Source organism: Wasmannia auropunctata, unplaced genomic scaffold (genome assembly GCF_000956235.1).
Source record: "Wasmannia auropunctata unplaced genomic scaffold, wasmannia.A_1.0 LD336095.1, whole genome shotgun sequence".
NCBI lineage: Eukaryota > Metazoa > Arthropoda > Insecta > Hymenoptera > Formicidae > Wasmannia > Wasmannia auropunctata.
This window is the reverse complement of record NW_012026795.1, coordinates 3,513,511-3,533,816: the sequence shown is the minus strand read 5'-3', so window position 1 is coordinate 3,533,816 and position 20,306 is coordinate 3,513,511. Positions and strand designations below refer to the sequence as shown.

At 43.7% G+C, this 20,306-nt stretch overlaps 1 protein-coding gene across 1 annotated transcript in view; it reads right to left on the bottom strand.

Moving 5' to 3' along the window:
- Positions 1–15,037, bottom strand: part of LOC105462814 (homeobox protein goosecoid) — a 22,740-nt gene extending 7,703 nt beyond the window's left edge. Inside the window, exon 1 of the mRNA XM_011709663.1 lies at positions 14,272–15,037. Coding sequence (XP_011707965.1) covers positions 14,272–15,037 — 766 coding nt within the window. The remainder of the gene's footprint in view (positions 1–14,271) is intronic.
- Between the last annotated feature and the right edge of the window lie 5,269 nt (positions 15,038–20,306).

Sequence of the window (20,306 nt, the reverse complement as noted above, 5' to 3'; positions counted from 1 at the left end):
AAGAATTAAATGAGGATAGTCTCAAGGTGTTGCATTGATAACTTTTACCATGACAAACGTCGATCATTGTCTATATTACGCTACTGACTCTCGTGTTACAATGGTCCCTTTGTGGCCATTATCCTTGTTCCACATTTAACGCTAAACGCGAATCCTCGCACTTATGTTCTTTCTTTGGAGGCATTGACGAGTCTTTTGGAAACACATCGAGGTTTCGACGAGTAACGATGTTGATTATCGAGTATATTACGATCGATAACAAACAATTAATCGGCGTTTGATACGAGGAGAGAGGACGATGGAAGCGACCGCAGCTTTCGGTATCAAGTAAGAGAGAAGACGGTCGTCTCGTAAAACCAATTAGGCCCCGCCTGCCAGCCGTAACTCAGCGTTTGACGATAACACTCTCGATTTCTGTTAATTAACTGCGTTTAAGGTGCCGCCTGTTTTTTCCCGCTCTGACATGTAAACGTAGGTGTAGACTGGCCGGCTCTCATCGCGACGGTATTTCGGAAGCAGAGACCTGTCTCGTGCCCTCTGGCAAAGGTTTAATCCGACATATATCTCCCGAGAGGTATATAATTTGTGTATCCAAATAAGCCGCGCGAGAGAAGACGTCAAACCTTTGCGTTACAAACGATTCGATTTGTCTACGCGAAATTGGTTCGTGCTCGATCGCGCTTTCGTGTCCGGCGACATCGTCGTACGGTAGCCCGGTTATCGTAGTCTCAGCGTCGTTATAGCGTGTTTAACGACAGTTTTCGGTCGTCACAATTTGTCAGACGGTTAAAGCGACTTCGACATCGCGCGCGGAGGCCGTTTTACCGCGCAATTTCGGTCAGGCTACTATATACGCCGGCGAATCTTTGCGGTCGAAGCGTTTAACTCCGTCGACAATTCCCGATGCTAAGGATCAACTGGCTGTTGAAACGATATTTCTGAAGGAAATTTCTATATTTTCAAAGGAATTTTGAAGAACCGAGTGCCAAGGGATATAATCTTTATTCTTGTATAGAGAAGATAAAAGAGAGAAAAATGTCAGAAATAACAAATACATATTATATTTTAGATTATACTGTATTATTTGAGAATAAAATATTAAAATATCATAAATCAAAGTAGCTCATATCATATTAAGAAGCCATGGATTCTCATAGGATAATTAAAAATTACTCAGATTAAGGATCAAAGTGCGAAACTTATTGACGTATACATAGACACAATTTAATAGCAATTAAGTAAATTTCAATATATAACAGACAACAAAGTCTATGTATCCCGAGATTTGTTCGCCACCGTGAAGATCGCGGCAAGGGCCTGCCCGTGGGGTGGTCGTAAAAACAAGATGGCGGCACGTCGCTGCAAAATGGTCGGCGTAAATAAAACGACATAACAGTCTCACAGCAAGAGTTATCGAATGTTTCTTGTTTGCTCCGAAGTTTTGCCCCTGACCGATTGTTTGTGCTCATCAGCGGAAATGCCTACGTCCGCGATTTATCGTTCCAATTTCAATCTTTTGTCCCCCAGCACAACAATTATTTTTACCGTTCACCTTAGCCGATACCTCGAAAGATACTGTAATAGTGTCCTATTTATCGGTCAATCACCACGTATTTTGGCTGAACGATTCCGTCAAATCTAAAATACTATTCGACGAATTAAACCACTCGGATATAATTTTAGCGGTTCCGACACGAAGTGGCACTTTACAAAACCAACTAACCGATCGTTGAATGTAACAACGTGAGTAATAGCGAGTACCGGTTCGCGTCATCTTAAGGTAGACACGCCGGAAGTGAACAATTTGTTCACCGATAATTTCCATCGTTCGCGCGGTACCCGGCAGTTTATGACCGCGGAAACACCGTTTCCGTTGTCTCTATGTGCATCTGCGCCACGTCCTGAATTCGAAGCTATAGATGTGCGGCAATATAAGAGGCTTTCGGAAATAATTCGATTGCCGAAGTAATGATCGGTTAAATCACGGATAAAATCTCGGCTTCGCTGCGGGGAGGAATCAGCGCGAAAAAGCTCTAATCAAGATTGGCAGTTTTCTAACGGCGATGATTCCTGGGGGGAAAAAAAACTGTCGACGGTTTCGTCCTCGGTGACCCACTGAGCTTGTAACATAACCTTTGCAGTGATTTTGCAACGATTCCTCCCGCGACCGAGAAAGAGCCAGGCCGGGAGAATCATCGCGATGATGCAATGCCCTCGCGCCTGCACAGCCGTCGCTGATGCGACAGCGGGCGAGAGCTTAGAGAAAGTCATTACACGGAGCACGTTCTGCCTAGTAATGGAGTTTGCGGCCTTCAAAGTAAATTGTTTTCTGCGCGCGGCGGAGATTCCACGACCGACGGTCGGTTCTTTGAAGGAGAGAATCTCGAGGCTCTTGCGCGAATTTCGCCCTCCCGTCGCGTCGTGGCATATGCACTTGTCGCGTAGGCGCGCGCCAAACCTCGACACCAAATCCTCTTAATCCCTTCGGGTAATCCTTTCTGTCTCTCTGTTTGTCCTCTTTAATCTCAGGTTAATAGTTTCTTGAATGTTATCTGTTACCCGTCTTAGTGTCCAGGTAAACGCAATTCCTTTTAACAAATCTCAACAGACATTTTTTTCCGACCGATAGGCACTCTCTTTGTTGTCGTTCTTTCCTCCCTCGTTGAGACGCCTCGTCCGACACGTGGCCTCATCGGATCTCAATTGCTCTCGGACGTTAGAGAGTGCAGGGACCCTGGCCCAGAACCCGTAAATAAAATAAGGATGCAAAACACGGCGAGTTTCGCGCTCGTTGAGGTAACAGAGCGCCGAGAGGGAGACTCGCCCCTGGACATGCAATTTCAGGTGCAACGCTATCTGTAACTAAATCTTTACGAGGGACCGTGTACTAAAGAATTACCGGCGGGCTCCTATACCGCGACCTACCCGCTGTAAATCTACACGCGCATTTAGAAAGCGTCGATGTACATATACGATGTGTATATGTATATGTATATATATACATGATCACGTGCGTGCGCGTACGTTTATACGCGCATATACACGCGCGTCTACTTGCCGACGGTGTGTAATTGAACCAACATAGCGGACAACTAAATGGCACTAAACGAATTCGTAGAAAGCATATATACTTCATCCTATATAAAATTACGTTCTCCGTAGCCAACCCTCGTCTAGTATCACGATCTCGCAATGTACGCCTCCCGTATGCTCGGCTCGAGCCACCATTTGGTTCTCCCTTCTTGCCTCTCGACATTCTCTCTTGGCTTAGAATCTTGCGATTAATAGGAATTAATATACATTCGGTTACAACCGCTCGTCCGTCGGGAATCATAAAAAGAGAAGTCATTTCGCAGCTCCGCGCGCGGCACTCCGCCTTGCAGCGAACTCCGTCCGGACAAGGACGGAACGATAAGTGGAATATAATATTTCCAGCAACTCATATCTAAAGGCAAAATTGGACACTCTTTCCGTAATTAAAGCCTTTTCGCGGAATCGCGGCGAAGCGTTGCGCTCGTATAAGGTACACAGGCCTTGCAAAGCGCAAGGATAACTGCGGCGCTGTTACAGTATAATGGGAGTGCTGGTGCTTTGTTAGTGCTTAACTAGGAAGGAACGGGAGGGAAGGTGGGAAGGAGGGAGGGAGAATGAAAACTAAACGTTTCCAGGAATGTAAAGTCGATGCGGTTCCAATCGAGAAAATTGCTCAAGAGCGCCCGCGTAAGAAAACGTCGGAGTGTTACAAGTCTTTAAATTTTACGTCCGATCTTCGGGGAAGATTAAAGAAGCGAATTTTGCGCAGGGAGGAAAAATTGTAAGAGGCGTCCCGTCTTGTTTTCTGCCGATACTCTCATTTAATACCGTAAGAAGTGACGAGGAAGCCGTCAACGAGCAGATCCGATGGCTTCTTCGTCTCATTTCCTCGCGGCATCTTTCGTACAACCGAGGTGAGAAACGCGACTCGACACGTGAGAATAGGAGATATAGAGTAATGAAAATATTTTTTTATGACAGATTTTAATTAGATTTTAATTAGATTTAATTGCATCCGCGTGTTCGCGCATAGACGTAACAAGCAGAATGAATTGCGGAATGAATCACTTTATATAGCGCGCTCGCACGGGTCTGACAAAAGTCGCTTCTATTATATACTTTAAGATTTAGTTAACCGATCGTTACGTAACGTCTCGAAAACTTTGGAATGCGCGGGATGGGGCTTATCCTCCCCTGGCGTCTTTCGCGTCGATCGGAAAAGGGAAATGTGAGAGTCGCACGGGCGCCGATCATTTCTCAAACTCCATAACTTGATATAGACCCTCGACCCGGGATGTGGCGGCGGAAGGGGGGGGGGAGGACGGGAGGCGAGGGATGGGGCGAGAGGTGAAGCAGCGGTGCCTTACATTATCGATATTACGAGGCGTCGATAAAAAATCGCATAAAATTAAGCAAGCTCGCACGTGTTCGCGATAAAACTCAATACCTTTAGCCTACGGCGGCTTACGTCAGTGGTTCTCACGTTCGCATTTCCGTCGCGAACGAGCGTTTAATGTCCGCTCTAGCAAGCATTTTTAGAGCGTTGTTACAAGATTTTGATGAGACGCCGCAGTCTCAAGCGCGCCTTATTCTTAACCCTTAACTGTCACGCGACTTTTCATTCCTAAACTTTTTCCAAGTGCAGAGTGTTTGATATTCTCAGGTTAATTGGTAACATAATTATTCATGCATGTTTTGTGATAAGTTATACCTGCTTAACAGCTTAATTAATAACGCAACGTTTCCTTATCGAATATTCATTCGCGCGTCGAAGAACGAGTATACGCGTCCTTTTCAGCCTCAAGCAACACCGAATTTATTTCCCAGCAAGATGCTGCATTATTTAAAATTATACCCTCTCAAAATGGGCCGTCATATATATTCTAAACGTATCATAAACCGCGGCATACACATTTCCCCGCGTGTTCCTCACATGTACAATAGAAGCGAGCTTTTCATACGTTTCGTCGACACTCGACAATCAACACTCGTTGCATCTCTTCATTTTTTGTCAGCGCATTATAATTCTCTGCTATGGTTTTTATTAATTTTGAGAGTCTTCCGGAAATTACTAAAAACTCAAATGTTCCGAGACTAATATTTATTATAGATACTACATCATGCTACTACGACCGGACTGCTCGAGCAGTATACAAAAGTATTGTACAAGGGATACGACAAAGTCCGGCAAGTTCCGGACTCGTACCGCAGTCATCTATACGTTATGACAAGCACGCGGCGCGGCGCGATCAAGGTCTAGCGAAATTCACTCTGACGTGCCGCCGAAGACCCGCCAGCAAATCCCGTCGATTTCTCCGGGGACCCGAAAAAAATCGCGAATGATATGCCGGAAACCGTAACGCCCCTCTTCCCTTTCCCCCTCCGTGGCTCCCCCTCCGTGGTTCCGCGATAAAATATCGTCACCGCGCGACTCCGCGTTTTTTCGACGTGCCCACGTCAAAAGATTTGCCGGCCCCGCGTTTTTCCGCGGCCTCGGGGGAGGCTTCGATCGACTCGACGCGGCAGATGGGGGGCGGATTCGGCCGATCTCTCGCGTATCTCGCTGCACGCGAGAGAATACAGAGACCGCTTGTTCCGAGCGGCCGGACGCCGCCGCACCGATCAATTGACCCCGCGAAAATATCGCGTTTTACACGCGCGATTTGCCCCTTCGCGCTCTTTTGTCGTCGGGACTGATGAATTATTACAAGCCTAACGAGGTTTGCCAGCCAGACTTTGTGACGCGTATTAATGCACATAATTTTTAGCGAATAATTTTGTATTAATAATTCCAATAATAATAATAATAGTGATATAGTAATAATATACAGTAATATTAATAAAGAAATAAAAATAACAGAATATTGAAAGAATATGTGATAATATCTGTAATTTTAACAGAGAGAGAAAAGCAGGTATACGTAAGAGGTAAAATAAAATTATGTGAAGAAATAGAAAAGTATATAAAATTCATACATAAAGGAAAAATTTATGAAGGAGCTGAGTAAAGAGTAGAGTCTAACTATTAAATGCATTCAAAACAGATCAATTATTTCGATTAGCAAATTTAATATCGAACGTTTTATTTAACGCTGAGTCAATATTTAATACGATGGCAAAAAGAAAGGGAGAAAGAAAGAGGGAAGGAAGAGAGAGAGAGAGAGAGAGAGAGAGAGAGAGAGAGAGAGAGAGAGAGAGAGAGACGTCTTCCTAAATTACCAAGAGGATATTACGACGAGATTATGTTATCATTCATCTCCAATTTCGCCTAATGCAGAGGCGATGTCTTGTAGGAAACGATCCGAATCGCGGTATCTCGCTTTGTTTGACACGGGTAAGCGTCTTCACGACGTTTCGGGATGACCGACTCGCGCGCTCGTGTCTACGCGCTAATTGTCCGCAGCGAAATTAAACTGAAGTCACGTTAATTATATAACTCTCCCTCTCCGCGCGCCCGTTATTCGGCGCGTAACCCATCGGCGGTGGCTGGGCATCGCGACCAACGAACGCGCGAGCAAACGAGGGGCGGGGGCGGCGATGATGGACGAGCGCGCCTGACCTTACGGGGGCTGCCAAGCTCGCCCAGCGAAATCCCTAACTCAACGCTAACTCGATCAGTCAACGCCCACCGTGGCCCACACCGTGCTCGTTGCTCGGCTCTAATCTGCCTCCAGATTAATTACTACGTAATGCCAGCCTGAATAATTATCGTTTCTACGGAAACCCGCCCGCGCCCGTACTCGCATGCGTGCCCCCGTGGCGTTTCTTCGCCACCCCTCCTCTCGCTCTCTCTTCCCCCGCCTTCCCTCCATGTGTCAACGTCTCTGTACACGTGTATCGTGTGATTTAATTCTATCAAGCTCTATTACATCTGTTGGATAATTGCTGGGAAAAAAACGCAATATATTTAATTGAAATAATGCAGTTATATTCGTTGTTTCTGTCTCATTAGAAGCTATGTGATGGTCGTCAACATTACGTTGTTACTACGGCAAAATACTTGGCGTATTTGCAATAGAAAGGCTGATGTTTCGATTTTGCAGTTAGGTACACGTTCACTATACAGAACGAGCCAAACGCGAGTGCAGTTACGTTTTACACGCGTCATTTGTTGCGGTTATTGTTTCTTCGAATACGCGTTCCCCTTACTTCGAAGGCAAAGTTTTAAATCTTTTTCGTTACTCCAGTATTTTCGATACAAGCTGCAAGAAGCTCAACTTTAACTCAACTAAATTTAAATAATGCAATCGTCAATTTTCATATAGATAACAAATATTTGTTACATATTTTATTTTTCACTGAATATCTCTCTCTTAAATTTCGCTATTAATTTTTGCTTAACGGATTAATATTTCTCTCTCGGATTAGCGAAAAGAGAGAACATCTTTCTTATAAGAACAAGTACATAAATTAATTTAATACAAGTTGAAAATCAATTATAACTCAATTTAATAAAATTATCAAAAATGTTATACCTGCACCTTATATAAATATAATCGTTATTCAAATTGTTGATTTGCAATAATTGGATTGATTTTCTGACTACCGTATTCTTCTAAAGAATGTTTTTATATTATATTATATAATGATCTACGCTGCTTGTATACCATCGTACAGCTCGTGCAAAGCGATATGGGAGCGGCGTGTCGCGAACCGAGTACCGTACCGGGTCAATTGCCTCTCGCGTTTATGTTTCCGCTATGAACGATCCGAAAAATGAAATGCGCGTCTAGCGCTAATAACACCGGCGGAAACCAGAGCTCCGCGAGTGCAAAATTACGCCGAATACCGAGAAACGTTTTCCCGCGGCGCGCGCTGCGCCTCGCGGCCGTTCACGGGATATTGACGCAAGAAATTTCGAAGCCGTATAGAGCCGTAGAGCTACCGGTGCGGCGCGGCGGCACAGGCGATATTCCGCGCGTATGTATATAAGAGGAACCCCGTTCGTTTCTCGATTCGCGATTATCGGTAGCCCCGACCTTGAGCCTTATATACTCTCGGTGGTGGGTTTCGCGATGTATATCCGACCCAAATCTCGGCAATTCGGTAGCCAACGGCGCCTCCGCCGTAATTCGTAATAACGTATCTACCGCTACCGTTCGTGGCCACCGGGATTTGCCGGCGAATCGGGAACAAAACGAGCACGTACGAGCGGGTTTAAGTGACTACCCCGTAATTTCTAATATTTCATTTAAAACGAGGAAGACGCTCGAGTGTTCGACTGGTACGGCCCCGGGCCACTGAAATATTACAAATTGCGGGTTGTATACGTACCTATATCACGCTTAATCATATTCGTATACCATTCTCTCTCTCTCTCTCGCACGGACATACATACGTATACATTTTGGACAATTTCATTGGCGAGAAGGCGCCGCGCCGCGCCGCGCCGCAGCGGCATCGGCGGATTCTGGTTTTCAGGTTTCGGTCACGCGATGCCTTTTTTCTCTGTTCCCGGTACCCGCTTATCTCAGGCCCGAGGCACTCCACGGCGCATCGACACACTGCGCCGTTCTGTTTCCGTATCCTTCGTTTTGCCGGTCGTGTAAGGTATAGACCCTCCCCGTCCTCCGAAATCAAGCTTCCTCTCGGCAGCTTTCTCTCCTCGCCCCGACAGCGAATCGCGGGGTCCTTCCCCAGATCACCAGAATCGCCTCCAGATCGTTTTGTACGCGGGTATTAAAGCGTACGCACAAGGTGTCTTTGCGACGTTACGTAAGAAATGGGCGCCCTGCTTCTCGTATAGGAATACACCGCTTAACGAATCGCCGTGTTATATACGCGTGTGTTTCGTGCTGCGCCGCGCCCGTGCCATTGTGCCGTAACCGTTTCCCAGAAGGGCGCAAATCAGAGGAGTAATATGCGAACGTAAAAGTGCGAAGGCCTAATTATTATTGAATGCCTCCGCGCGAGGAGCGTACATTGTAGAAAATTACTGTTGCGGGAAGCCTAACGCTCGGCGGGAGGGGCCCCGGTTGGGCCTGGCAGACTCATCGCCGCATCGCCCCGAGGAGATCATCGGACCCCGCGTTCTGGCCCGCGTTTGCCGTTGCGTGGTACTACAATTGAAGAGTTCAATTAGAAACCGGTCCAAGTGCCGAGAGCTAGACAATTGAGGCAATAGTCCGGTCGAGGCGCCGTTCGCGCATCCGCCGCGAGGCCCGGTGTCATTCTAACGCGATCCAATCGTCATCTCTATTATATACCTTTCAGCTCGAAATATTGAAACCTTCAGGAAAAAAACGGCTGCTCATTCATTCCATATTCCTGATGCGTACAGCTTTTTGACGTCGCGAGATGAATTTAATATATCGCCGCGCGAAACGAAACGGCGAGGATATAAATTTTAATGGGTGACTTTGGACGTTTTCTCCAGCAAGAGACACAGATGACACAGTGAATTATTTCGTCCTTGTTTAACATTGGCAAACGACAAGGATATAATGATTTATTGCATGCACGGAGAGAATTTTTTTTAAATTTACCCTGCAAATCATGTTAATCGTGGGACAATATTATAGTATTTAGGCAAATTTTACTGTGCGCTACAATAAATTTTACAGTAGTAAAATACAGTAAAATTTATTGTAGTGCACAGTAAAATTTGCCTAAATACTATATTGTCCCACAATTAACATGATTTGCAGGGTAAATTAAAAAAAATTCTCTCCGTGTGTGTTAATACACTGTGTCTGTCTTGCTAGGAAGTGCCCTTTTGCTAGTTTGATCTTTGCACTCCTGGCACTTGGAAATCCCGTTTTCAACGTGATTTCCCGATCGCGACCTACTCCCGGCTTTCCGTTTCAATTGACTGCAGTCAATAAAGCGTTGATTTACCGAAAATAAAACGGACTCTTCTGAGATAATTCTATCCTTCTCGCGAAATCTCGATATATTACGCCAATTAATTGGCGATATAAAACAGTCCCGAGAGGTAAATTTCGCGCCGGTGATCTCGGACCAGTTTCCCAAAAATAAAAAGTTGAGGAAGTCATTGTGGAATACGTGTTGCGGATTTACGACGCTTTACGACGACTATTTGACCTATTGCAATTTTCGAAATGCATTCCCCTGCCAATTCACAAGGAGAAGTATTGCAAAGTGCGGACGCCGGTTCCGGAGCATTCGTAGAATCGTTCGAACCCACTTTTAACGACGAGCGCATTCTGCCAGAGTCGCATTGGCGTAGCGCCGAGTGCAACTCCCTTTTCTCTCGTGTGTGCTTCACGAAAATATTTTTTTCCGAGAAAACTGTCGCGCTGATACAGACTCGAGCCAATATCGATGAATAATTATTGCCTGCAATTGCGAAAATATATGCTATAGGTATATTAAACTTCGTGTTTCTTATTAAACGATTCTAACAGGATACATAAAATAGCAGGTTTCTTTGAGATAATAAAAATTAACGTAGGAATTGGATGAGGAACAAACGCGTCCTCATTCTTATGCGAACTTAATTATCTTTATAAATGCATTATTATTATGTGTGTACATACGAACGATTCATCCTGATTTATCATTATGCATGTGTTGTTGACTTATTGTCGCGGCCAAGCGAGAGAAGTTAAACTATAAATGCATGATTTATGTACTACCATACGGTCATCAATTAATGTCAAAAGAGATAAACGCTCGAGACGCTGCAGCAAGAGGTGACACAACTCTCTGGTTCGCTTCGCTTCGCTCCGCGCTACGCTAGTGACTAAACGGCTCGAAGAGTTTCGGGGCTTGCGATCGGGGCGAGGACCATTATGTCAAATCGGCGAGATTGTTTCTCTGAACGTAAATTGCAGCCCGGTTTCGTATAATAGTTACGTCCGAATTTTATAGCGCCAGTTTCGTAGCGCCTAATTGATCGGGGAAACCTTTCTCGGAGACTCCGCGCGTCGAGTTTCTCTCCGTTTCTCGCCCGTCGCGTCGCGCTGAGACTCTCGTTAAAGAACGACGCAATCCCCGATCGATACCGAAGGCCTCCATGCCGATAATGTATAACGTCAAAGCGAATCGCGAGGCAATTAGCGTTCGTCTCCCGTTTAATAATGGTTTCGGATTTACGTGGCGCACGACGTCTTCGCAAAACGATGGGGTTTCCGGTCGACTCGCGGCCCTCTCTCTCTCTCCGATCCTAATCGAGCGCCGCGTGTCATTTCAATGTCAAAGTGACAGGTGGCGGGACGTAATCAAGGTAAAGAGGTATACAAAGCAAATAACCGGTGGTTATACCGCTCGTTCGTCGAGCAGAACGTCATGCGCTTTTATATATATATATATTTCACGTGTGCGGAGTTAAAAGCGCGTTTTCTCTCTCACCGCGATCGATTCGACTAATGTTCCGCGATGCCAATCCGATCGGCGTAATATGCTAAATAAATGGCAGCAAACGCGATTTACATTTTCACCTCGTTTAAGCGATCGTGACGAAAAACAGTCGCGAGGGTTTTAATTATGCAAACTGTACGTTATGTTAATTATAATATCCACGTATCGCTCTCGCGATGTTTCCTTTTCCGTTAGAAAGATAAATTAAGCGTTATAGCCATCACATTATCCGTGTATAATGATATATTAATGCGTTTTTATAGAGACCCCCAAAGCCCTCTAGGCGTTTCCGTCTCGACCACAAATCCTGACGTGAATTAATGGGATGACGTACTTTTCGACAAGTGATTAATTTTCAACACGACACGACGTGCCTCCGCAACTGGTCTTTACACAATCTCTACAATTGAGAGACCGATAATCCGCCGATATAATTGGGACACCCTGTGAACATCACCGCAGGCACCGTATCGTGATCGACATTCGCGCGTATATATAACGTCGTTACGTGGAAACGGAACGGTTTGAAGGATTACTTTGTTTCATTATGCGCCGTATAGCGTGTCGGCGCTCTTCTCTTTGGGGCATTTAAGCGTACTTCGAACAAAATAATCGGGCGAGAGAGTAATGTTGCTCGTACGCATAAATACATTTCACTCACGCCACGCAAGTAATAGCGGGAAGGGGAGGGGGGGGGGGTTTCATTACCCGCACGAAAAAGTCGGCATTCGAGAATGCACCGGCGTAGACGCTAATTATGTATTTTGCACGTACCTGCATTTTAACGTTTACACTTTTACGCGTCCTTTTCCCCGCGTGCAATGATCGCGCGCCGTAATGATCCCCCTGTGCGGCAACATTTCCCGTACCGTATTTCTCTCGATTAAAGCAAATTAAAATTATATGCCTTCTATAAGAGACACACATATACGTATATATATGCGAGTTGAAATTGCATTTGCAAATTGTAGATATCTCGAAGGGCACGCGGGTGAAACGTGAGAGAGCGTCGCGGTTAATATCAGAAAAGTAAAGTTTCTTTTCGAAATTATTATCATATTTATATACATATAAGTTGCGTATATACGAAATATACGGAATCCTCATCTGCTTTCGCCAGACTCTTTTTATCGTATCTAATACCGATTTGCCATATGCGACCAATATTTCACGCCGGGCGTTTTGAAATATCCGAGAATTTGGGGATCAAAATTCTCCGTCTCCACGGATAAAAATAGCGATTTAGAGATCGCGCTAAGCGCTTAGACTAAGTGAGAACAAAAAGGGTTATCGAGCAAACGGAGCGGCGGGATGACGTAACGTGACGACTTCGACTTGTCCGCACACCATTAAAGTGTCACTCGGTGTCTTCGACGATTTCGTACCGGTCTGATCGCGACGACGGCGCGAGTGAATAATTCGCCGCTGATGCATAATTGATATCCTCTATATACGGTTAGCAGTCGCGAAGCGCCAGTAATGACACCAAGTTAGAGAGACCCACGCCTAGCCCGGTCGTCGTCTAAAGATATACCCATCCCAATTAGAGAAATTGACATCGGTGATCGCCGACGCCAACCGGGAACGCCTCTCGTCGCCTCTCTCTCGACGCTTTATATTTCGTCACTCGATTCTATCGAGCGGCGGCCGGTCGTCGCTCCAATCCCCGTCGGGGGGATAACGCGGAATTAATAATATCTGACAATCTCGCTAATTGCATGAATCATCTGTTCCTTCTGCATCGTGTTAGCCTGCAGGTACGCGGAGACACATATAATTCGATCGGACACGTATCGCGCATATATACGCGATCATTATCTCGTTACGGAGATGGTCTAGTAAATGCAGTATTCACGATGGCGAGAGAAAGATAAGTATAAGATATTCAGACAGTGCTTAATAGTTAATGTTCCTTTTTTTTTCGCCGGAATACCACAATACACAATTGGACGAATTAATTATTCATACGGAAACGTGATATTCAAATAACTGCAGATGATGCTTTTATTAGATATCGTTAAGAATCGATTTATTCGTGAATTATTCGAGCCTACACCGTTCTATTTTTAAATTCTCCGACTGAGAATTTAATAAAAGGAGTTAGAAATTAAGGCGTTAACGCCTCACTTTAAAAAGCGTCGCTGTCGCCGCGATAAATTAATGAAACTCGGTACAGCGCACATCGAGGTGCCCGCGGCATCGTAATTACACAGCGCGCGTTTCGAGAACCAGTAGAATGAAATACTTAAACTTCCGTTTTCCCCCGCTGCTCGCGAAAATATACTTAAAACATTATTTACTCAAGGCAATATCATCTCGCACCGAAATCAAGATACAACTCACGCAACGAGATAACAATATACGGAACAGTAACAACGAGCACCGTCGATAACGATCAACGTGCATTCACCGAGAGTCTTACTCCATTTCTGAGACTTGCTACTTTTTAAGACAAAATGTACGTTGATCTGACAAACGAATCCCTCGTATTTTACATCAACCCTGACATTAACTGGTCGTACAATCCTGAGAAAAGAGAGAGTAATTAGCAGAGACAATGCGCGCGTATATTTTTTAGGAATTATCGAGAAGCGTTACCGAAGCCTCGGTAACCAAATTGGCCATTAGCCTGAAGTAAGAAGGAGCAAAAGGTTCATCTCCCGACTAAGGGGAGGGGTGGGGGTGACATTTTCTCAGCACATTTTCTTCATTAGTAGAAAGAGGTTTATTACCCAATAAACTCAATTTGAATGCGACAGAACGTCGTTCAGCTGTAAGACATAGGCGTTTTTTTTTTAATCTAGATGACCTGTCGGCTACCAGATCTTATCATGCGGCATCAGCGCGTTTTCAACTTATGCAGTGACCATCTTAAGCTAATTATGCTGGTTCATATAAATTATAACGCGCGTGTACCTGCCAGTCTGTCCTTGAGATGCGGATGCGCCTGCAAAGGGTGCGCGGCGAGGTTCGCCAGGAGGCTCGCTCTGTGCAGACCGGCCGCCGCGGCTTGTTGCTGGTTGTGCTGAAGGGCCTGCAAACTCCAGGGCGGTATCAGCGCCTGTGCGGGCAAGGTGCTGGCCAGCGCGCCGTTTGTGCCCGGTGGCCGGTGCGCCGGTACCCTTATGACACCGCCGCCGGTGTAGATGAAACTAGTAGGGAAGACTCGGAAGGGGGCGAGGAGATCCGTTGCCGTGCAATGAACGGACGAGGAGGAGTTTGCGCGAGTGTCGGGGGTGCTGTCGTCGTCGTCCTTCTCCGACAGTTTCTCCTCGGCGTCGTGGCCCCAAGACCGCCTGCCGTCATCGAGAACGCCACCCGAGGACGCCTGGTTGTTGTTGTTGTTATTGTTGTTGTTATTATTGTTGTTGCCCTCCTCCCACGACCACTTCCTCTCCTTGTCGCTGTCCGGCTCTTCCGAGGACGGGCTCTTGGGATTCTGGACGCCGCTCTCGCCCAGCAGGCGACTTATGCTGAACGGATGGCTACGCGGCGGATCGTTCGCCAGCGTCCTCGCGCCGATTTGACTGGGAGGCGGTGAAGTGGAGCACTCGGAGGTCTCCTGGGACACGTGGCGGCCATCGTGGCTCGCGTAATTTCGCGGACTGCAGCTCCGGGAATCCGAGTCGTCCACATTGATCTCCTCCGTCGCGTCCACGTCACTGTCGCCGTGCTCCGACATGATCCCACCTCCTCGCGAGAAGGAACTCGGCGCTTGTTGTCGCAGACAGTGTGCTTCAAACAACGGATGTCTTCATCGAGTCGTCGTGTGTCTTATACAGCGATTCGGGAAGTGACATCGATCGCGACTGCGTGGGACGATCGAACAAATGGGAGTATAGAATGTTGAATAGAGGTGGTTGACTCGTAGAGAATTTGCCGAGGACTAGATTGCGATTACGATGAAGTTCGAAACGACAAACGTTTATATTTATTGCACGAGCGATTTAGCTTGGACCACCTCGTAAAATTTCTGTTAAGCGGCGGCCATTTTGTTTCTACGCGTTTATACCGATACTGATACTATTTGTTCCACGGACGGAGATTTCATCAGACATTCATTTTTCCTTCTCTTTTCTCGCGAATTCACTGTTTCCGTTGCTCCAATTTCTTGCCTGTTTTTTTTTCAGCTCATTTAAGATATAACAGTCCAACACGGGTTCCACTGCTTTCGTTCATTGATTCGATTAGCCATTGGTTCTTTTTGATGTTGAAATAACAATTTTGTATCTATCGATACACCAATTTCTTCAGAAACTAAAATCCATCCGTGAATGACGTCTCTGTTCGATAAAACAGATCGGGGACCAATGAGCCTCTTTCGAGGCTGGCCTCTCCGTCATTTTATACCGAAACAAGGGGTTTTATAATTCCGTGATGTAACCACTTCACGTTGATTGGAAATGTTTTGCCGTTACCCGGAAAAATTCTTCAGGGTTCTTCTCCGGGAAAACTCCGATCGCACTAAACCGGATTTTTGACAGGTCCTTTCAATTGCGAACGTCAGAAGAGAACGGGCAACACTTCACGGACGAAAACCACGCACGGTGATTAATAAATTTCACACCTCATGGAAAACGTAACAGGTCGTGATTATTACCGGGGCGGAAGGGGGATTATTCCCGTTCCGTTCTCCGTTTCGTTGAAACTCGGTTCCCTCGGCTTGACCGGAGTGTCGGCGAGTGCGTGAATCCGGATCGGTCGCGTCGAGAGAGACGGGACGTTGTGAGGGTACCGGCGAAACCAGGTGGTTTATCCCTACCAGAGAGCGGCGAGACGCGTTGCCTACTCGCGACGTACGTATCGCCCGATCCTGCCCACCGTCGACCGAACGGCCAATCCCGCGACGGCGTTGTACGCCCACGGGCGCGCGCATTGGTCGCTGTTAAATTGATACCTATTTAACATTTGAGCAGAATGTTGCAGGCGATCGCCTTTTTCCTCCCTGTATTATTTATTGCTCGATCGTCGTGCCTCCTTTTTTCGCCTCCTCCTCTCGCTCGCTCGCTCCGCCGCTTCTTCCTTTGCGTTTCTTCTCCTACCGCGTTCTCCGCGGGGGCTGTCTTACAGTTCTTTCTTTCTTTCTCTCCCTTTCATTCTCCCGCTCACGTAGATTCGTGTCCTCATCTCGCTACGACGACGCCGCGCCGCATCCAGTTGAGGAAGAGCGGCGGGACTTAATTACGGAGAATATTCTTGCTCTCTCTCTCTCTCTTTGTTCTTCTCTCTTTTTCTCTCTCTCTCTCTCTCTCCCTTCGTATGTTCGCCCCATGTTATCGTATCATAAACGCCATGAAGAGAATGCAAAAGCAGCAGTTGCATTCCTCTTTCATTTTAAACGTACGAGCGAAACGTATAAGCGAACGTTCCGTAAAAAAAAAGAAATGGCATCAATTTTATTAATTATTTATCAATCCCAATTTCGACAAGAACGCAAAATCTGCAGGAGCCGTGCTGCGATGGTCCGTTATCCAATAATCCTGGCTCCTTATTCCATTGTTATCCAAGTTTTCCAACATCATCTAATTATTCTCCGAGAGATGCATGCCGACCGGAGATCCTTCTCGAGGGGGCGGGTCGATATTTCTTACCGGGAAGTTCCTTACTACCGATCGATTAGTCGCACCACCCCGGTAGGGGTGGCTGTCCGACCGCGTAAATGCGCGGGCGCGCGTCCTTTTATACGAGCTGGTTTAAAATGGTGACTGTCGACAAGCTCGACCCGCCATTTTCCACGTCCCATCGAGAAAACGTATATCTTTCCCCTTAACCAAACGAGGGACGAGGCACTTTTTCTGTGCTCACGAAGAAGCTACGATCGAGTTCACTGTATCAAATTTATCCACCGCGAGAGACCGTTTAAGAGTCTTGAAATATAATATGGTTTAATAAAAAGATCTTGAGATTCAACTTTTTTACTCATTATGTCATATTTATAATTGCGATTTAATTGAGGAGGAAGTTTGTTTGGAGAAACATAGCTTAAGAATTTTTCTGGGTAGATTTATGATTAATTTTTGAGAGAAAATCATATGTATATATATATACATGTTAATTAAAATATATTAATTATATATAAGTATATAATTAATTATAAATATATTAATTTTTTAATCTAATAATTTTTTCAGAAGTAAAAAGAAAATTTGAAAAGATTATTTATGTATGTGAAAAAGCTGATTTTTATTTAAATGTAAAAAGTATTTATAGAATTTATTTTATATTATTATTTTTTTTATTTTTTATGACTAGAAAACGTAAAATTGTGATTCTAATAAATTAAAAAATAAAATTAAATCTTTCGTAAGCCTTTTTATAGTAATTTAAAATAATTTTCTCAATTTATTAAAATCATACAATTTTACTTTTTTTTTTAAATAAAACTGATATAATAAATATTAAAAGTAATAATAATAAATTGTTTTGATCAAAACAAAGATAAAGAAATTTTGTCATTGTTGATTATAGTGATTGCAAATTCCTAATGAATAATATTAAATGATATAATATTAATATCAATTATTTAATTTTTATTTAAAAAAATTGTCATTTAAAATAACTAATAATCTCTATTATTTAAGGCATTTGCGATCATTATAATCAACGATGACAAAATTTCTTTATCTTTGTTTTGATCAAAACAATTTATTATTATTACTTTTAATATTTATTATATCGGTTTTATTTTAAAAAATTAAATAATTTGTGTGAAGAATTTAACCCAACTATTATTAATAATATACATTCATACACACACTACAAAAATTCGTAAAAGTGTTGGGATGATAATATTTCACGTGATTAATTTGAAATAAGAATGAGAATGAATATGCAAAATTACCTATCATTTTATAACATTGGAGATAATTCTCCTTCTTTAGGTATGCTCCAATTTAAATATATCTTAAATCGTGCTCTAAACTTTTGGTTTAAATGTAATCTTAGAATAGAAACATTGTTACTTGAATTTTAATTTTGAAAATTGGCTTTAAGATTGAAATATCGTTTTTGCGATATCTTTAAGAATTCTTAATTGGCTAATAATCGTTTACTGTAATAACTGTGAGATCCAATTTGATAGCTTTTAATACTTATCGTGACTGCGTTTGGAAGAATTTAATACGTAAACGACGATGAACACATAGAGACGAAGTCTTATCGCTATTTGTTGGCTTAATTATTGCTAAAAAGAAAGGAAAGCGGTTAATCGCACGTTTCAAAATAAAATAATCGTGCGCAAGGTACATTTTACAGCACTCACGATGTTATACGCATACACGCGACGCACATTTTACTATTATACACTGCGACTGAATATCATCAAAAAGCGAAGGTGAAAATAACGCGGAAAAAATAGCCCTCTGATTCGCTCGACATCCATAAATATCGCAAATTGGCACAACGGACGAAATTTCAATCGGTATAGACAATTTTAGCAATCAAATCACAAGCAACGAGTGCTACGCAGTTTACAAAGATTCAAATACGAAATTTAAGATTAATTACGACTGCGTTTATTAACTGCCGCGGCAATGTATCGCAAAGCTGCTCGATTCAATATACGTAAAATATTTCGAGTACATAAATTCAATGAAATATATGCATTAGTAATAAGCGATCGACATACTATGACAGTTTTTCATTACTTCAATTATCTATTCGATTGGACGATTTATGCATTACTTCGTGCTCTGAATTCGAAAGTAATGAGCAAGTTACATTTAAATCAGTAAAAAATTTAAAACTCGATGCAATTTTCAAATCTATGTTATTGAAATTATTATTGCATGTAAAATATGTAATAAAATATTTAATATTTTTATTACAAGCCCGAATGCTTTATTCTCAATTCGTATCGCTTCGATTCGTAAGTGATACAAATAAAATTTATATTTGCTTCTATAAACATGGTTTTTAAATTTGCTTTTAATTTAATGTTGTCACAGAACTAAATTAACCTCTTGCGCGATAGTTGGACTAATTGCTCATAGAAGATCGCGTTTTGAGAGACAATGCCGCGACACGCGGAGCGGCACGCGCCGTTTATATACCTGCCGCGACCCGAGTCGTCGTTCGAATGACAATACAACGCGCAACACTGTGTGCCGCAGCGCGCAATGACCTTGCATCACCAAGGCTGTACATTAGCCAGTTTTGTTGTTACAAAATGTATTTAATGTGTTACTGTAAAATAACTGTATGCTGAAATAACAGTATTTTGAGCCGCAACATTCGACACTCTTGGTAGGTAGCGGTGTGTGGCGTTAAGTTTTGCATTTGTATAAGTTTTGTTATAGCACCTCTTTTTAATATCCTCAAATTCGTTATGTATATTTTTTTTAAATGAAAAAATCAAAGTGTAACCGCGGGATGAATACGTTCTATTTCTATGTGTATCTTGCGTGCGCTGTACTAGATCGAAGTACTTATCGGAAAACCGATAGGCAAACGCGGCGCGAGAATATTTCGATCGTCAATTCATTTGAGGGCAATCCACGATGCTGTAGAGCGTTTGCGCAATAAACATTGCGGTACCTGCCGTAATGGCAACAAAATGATTTGCCGCACACGTAGAACGGCGACCGGTGCGGTTAAGGTCCGCTCTCTTGCCTTTTGCATTACGCCGCCTCGTGGTGCTTGCACTTTTCTAATGGTCAGGGCACGTATTATTACGCAGTTCTTCGCCGCGTGTGCATTACACGCGCAATGTAAACTGCGCCGTTACAGCGCGTATAGGATGTTTCAGGTGGAAAAATCGATAATGTCGACGGTTGATAGTTATATATACGTCAAATGCAAGGGACATAATATTCATTGAAAATACAGGGGAAATATTACCCTAAAAAATATGTTGGCTAAAATTTATTCAATTATCTTTAAATCTTTTAATAACAAAAAGTTTTAAATGTCAACGAAATTTTTATTTCTTACTTTTTTATTTCATGAAGATT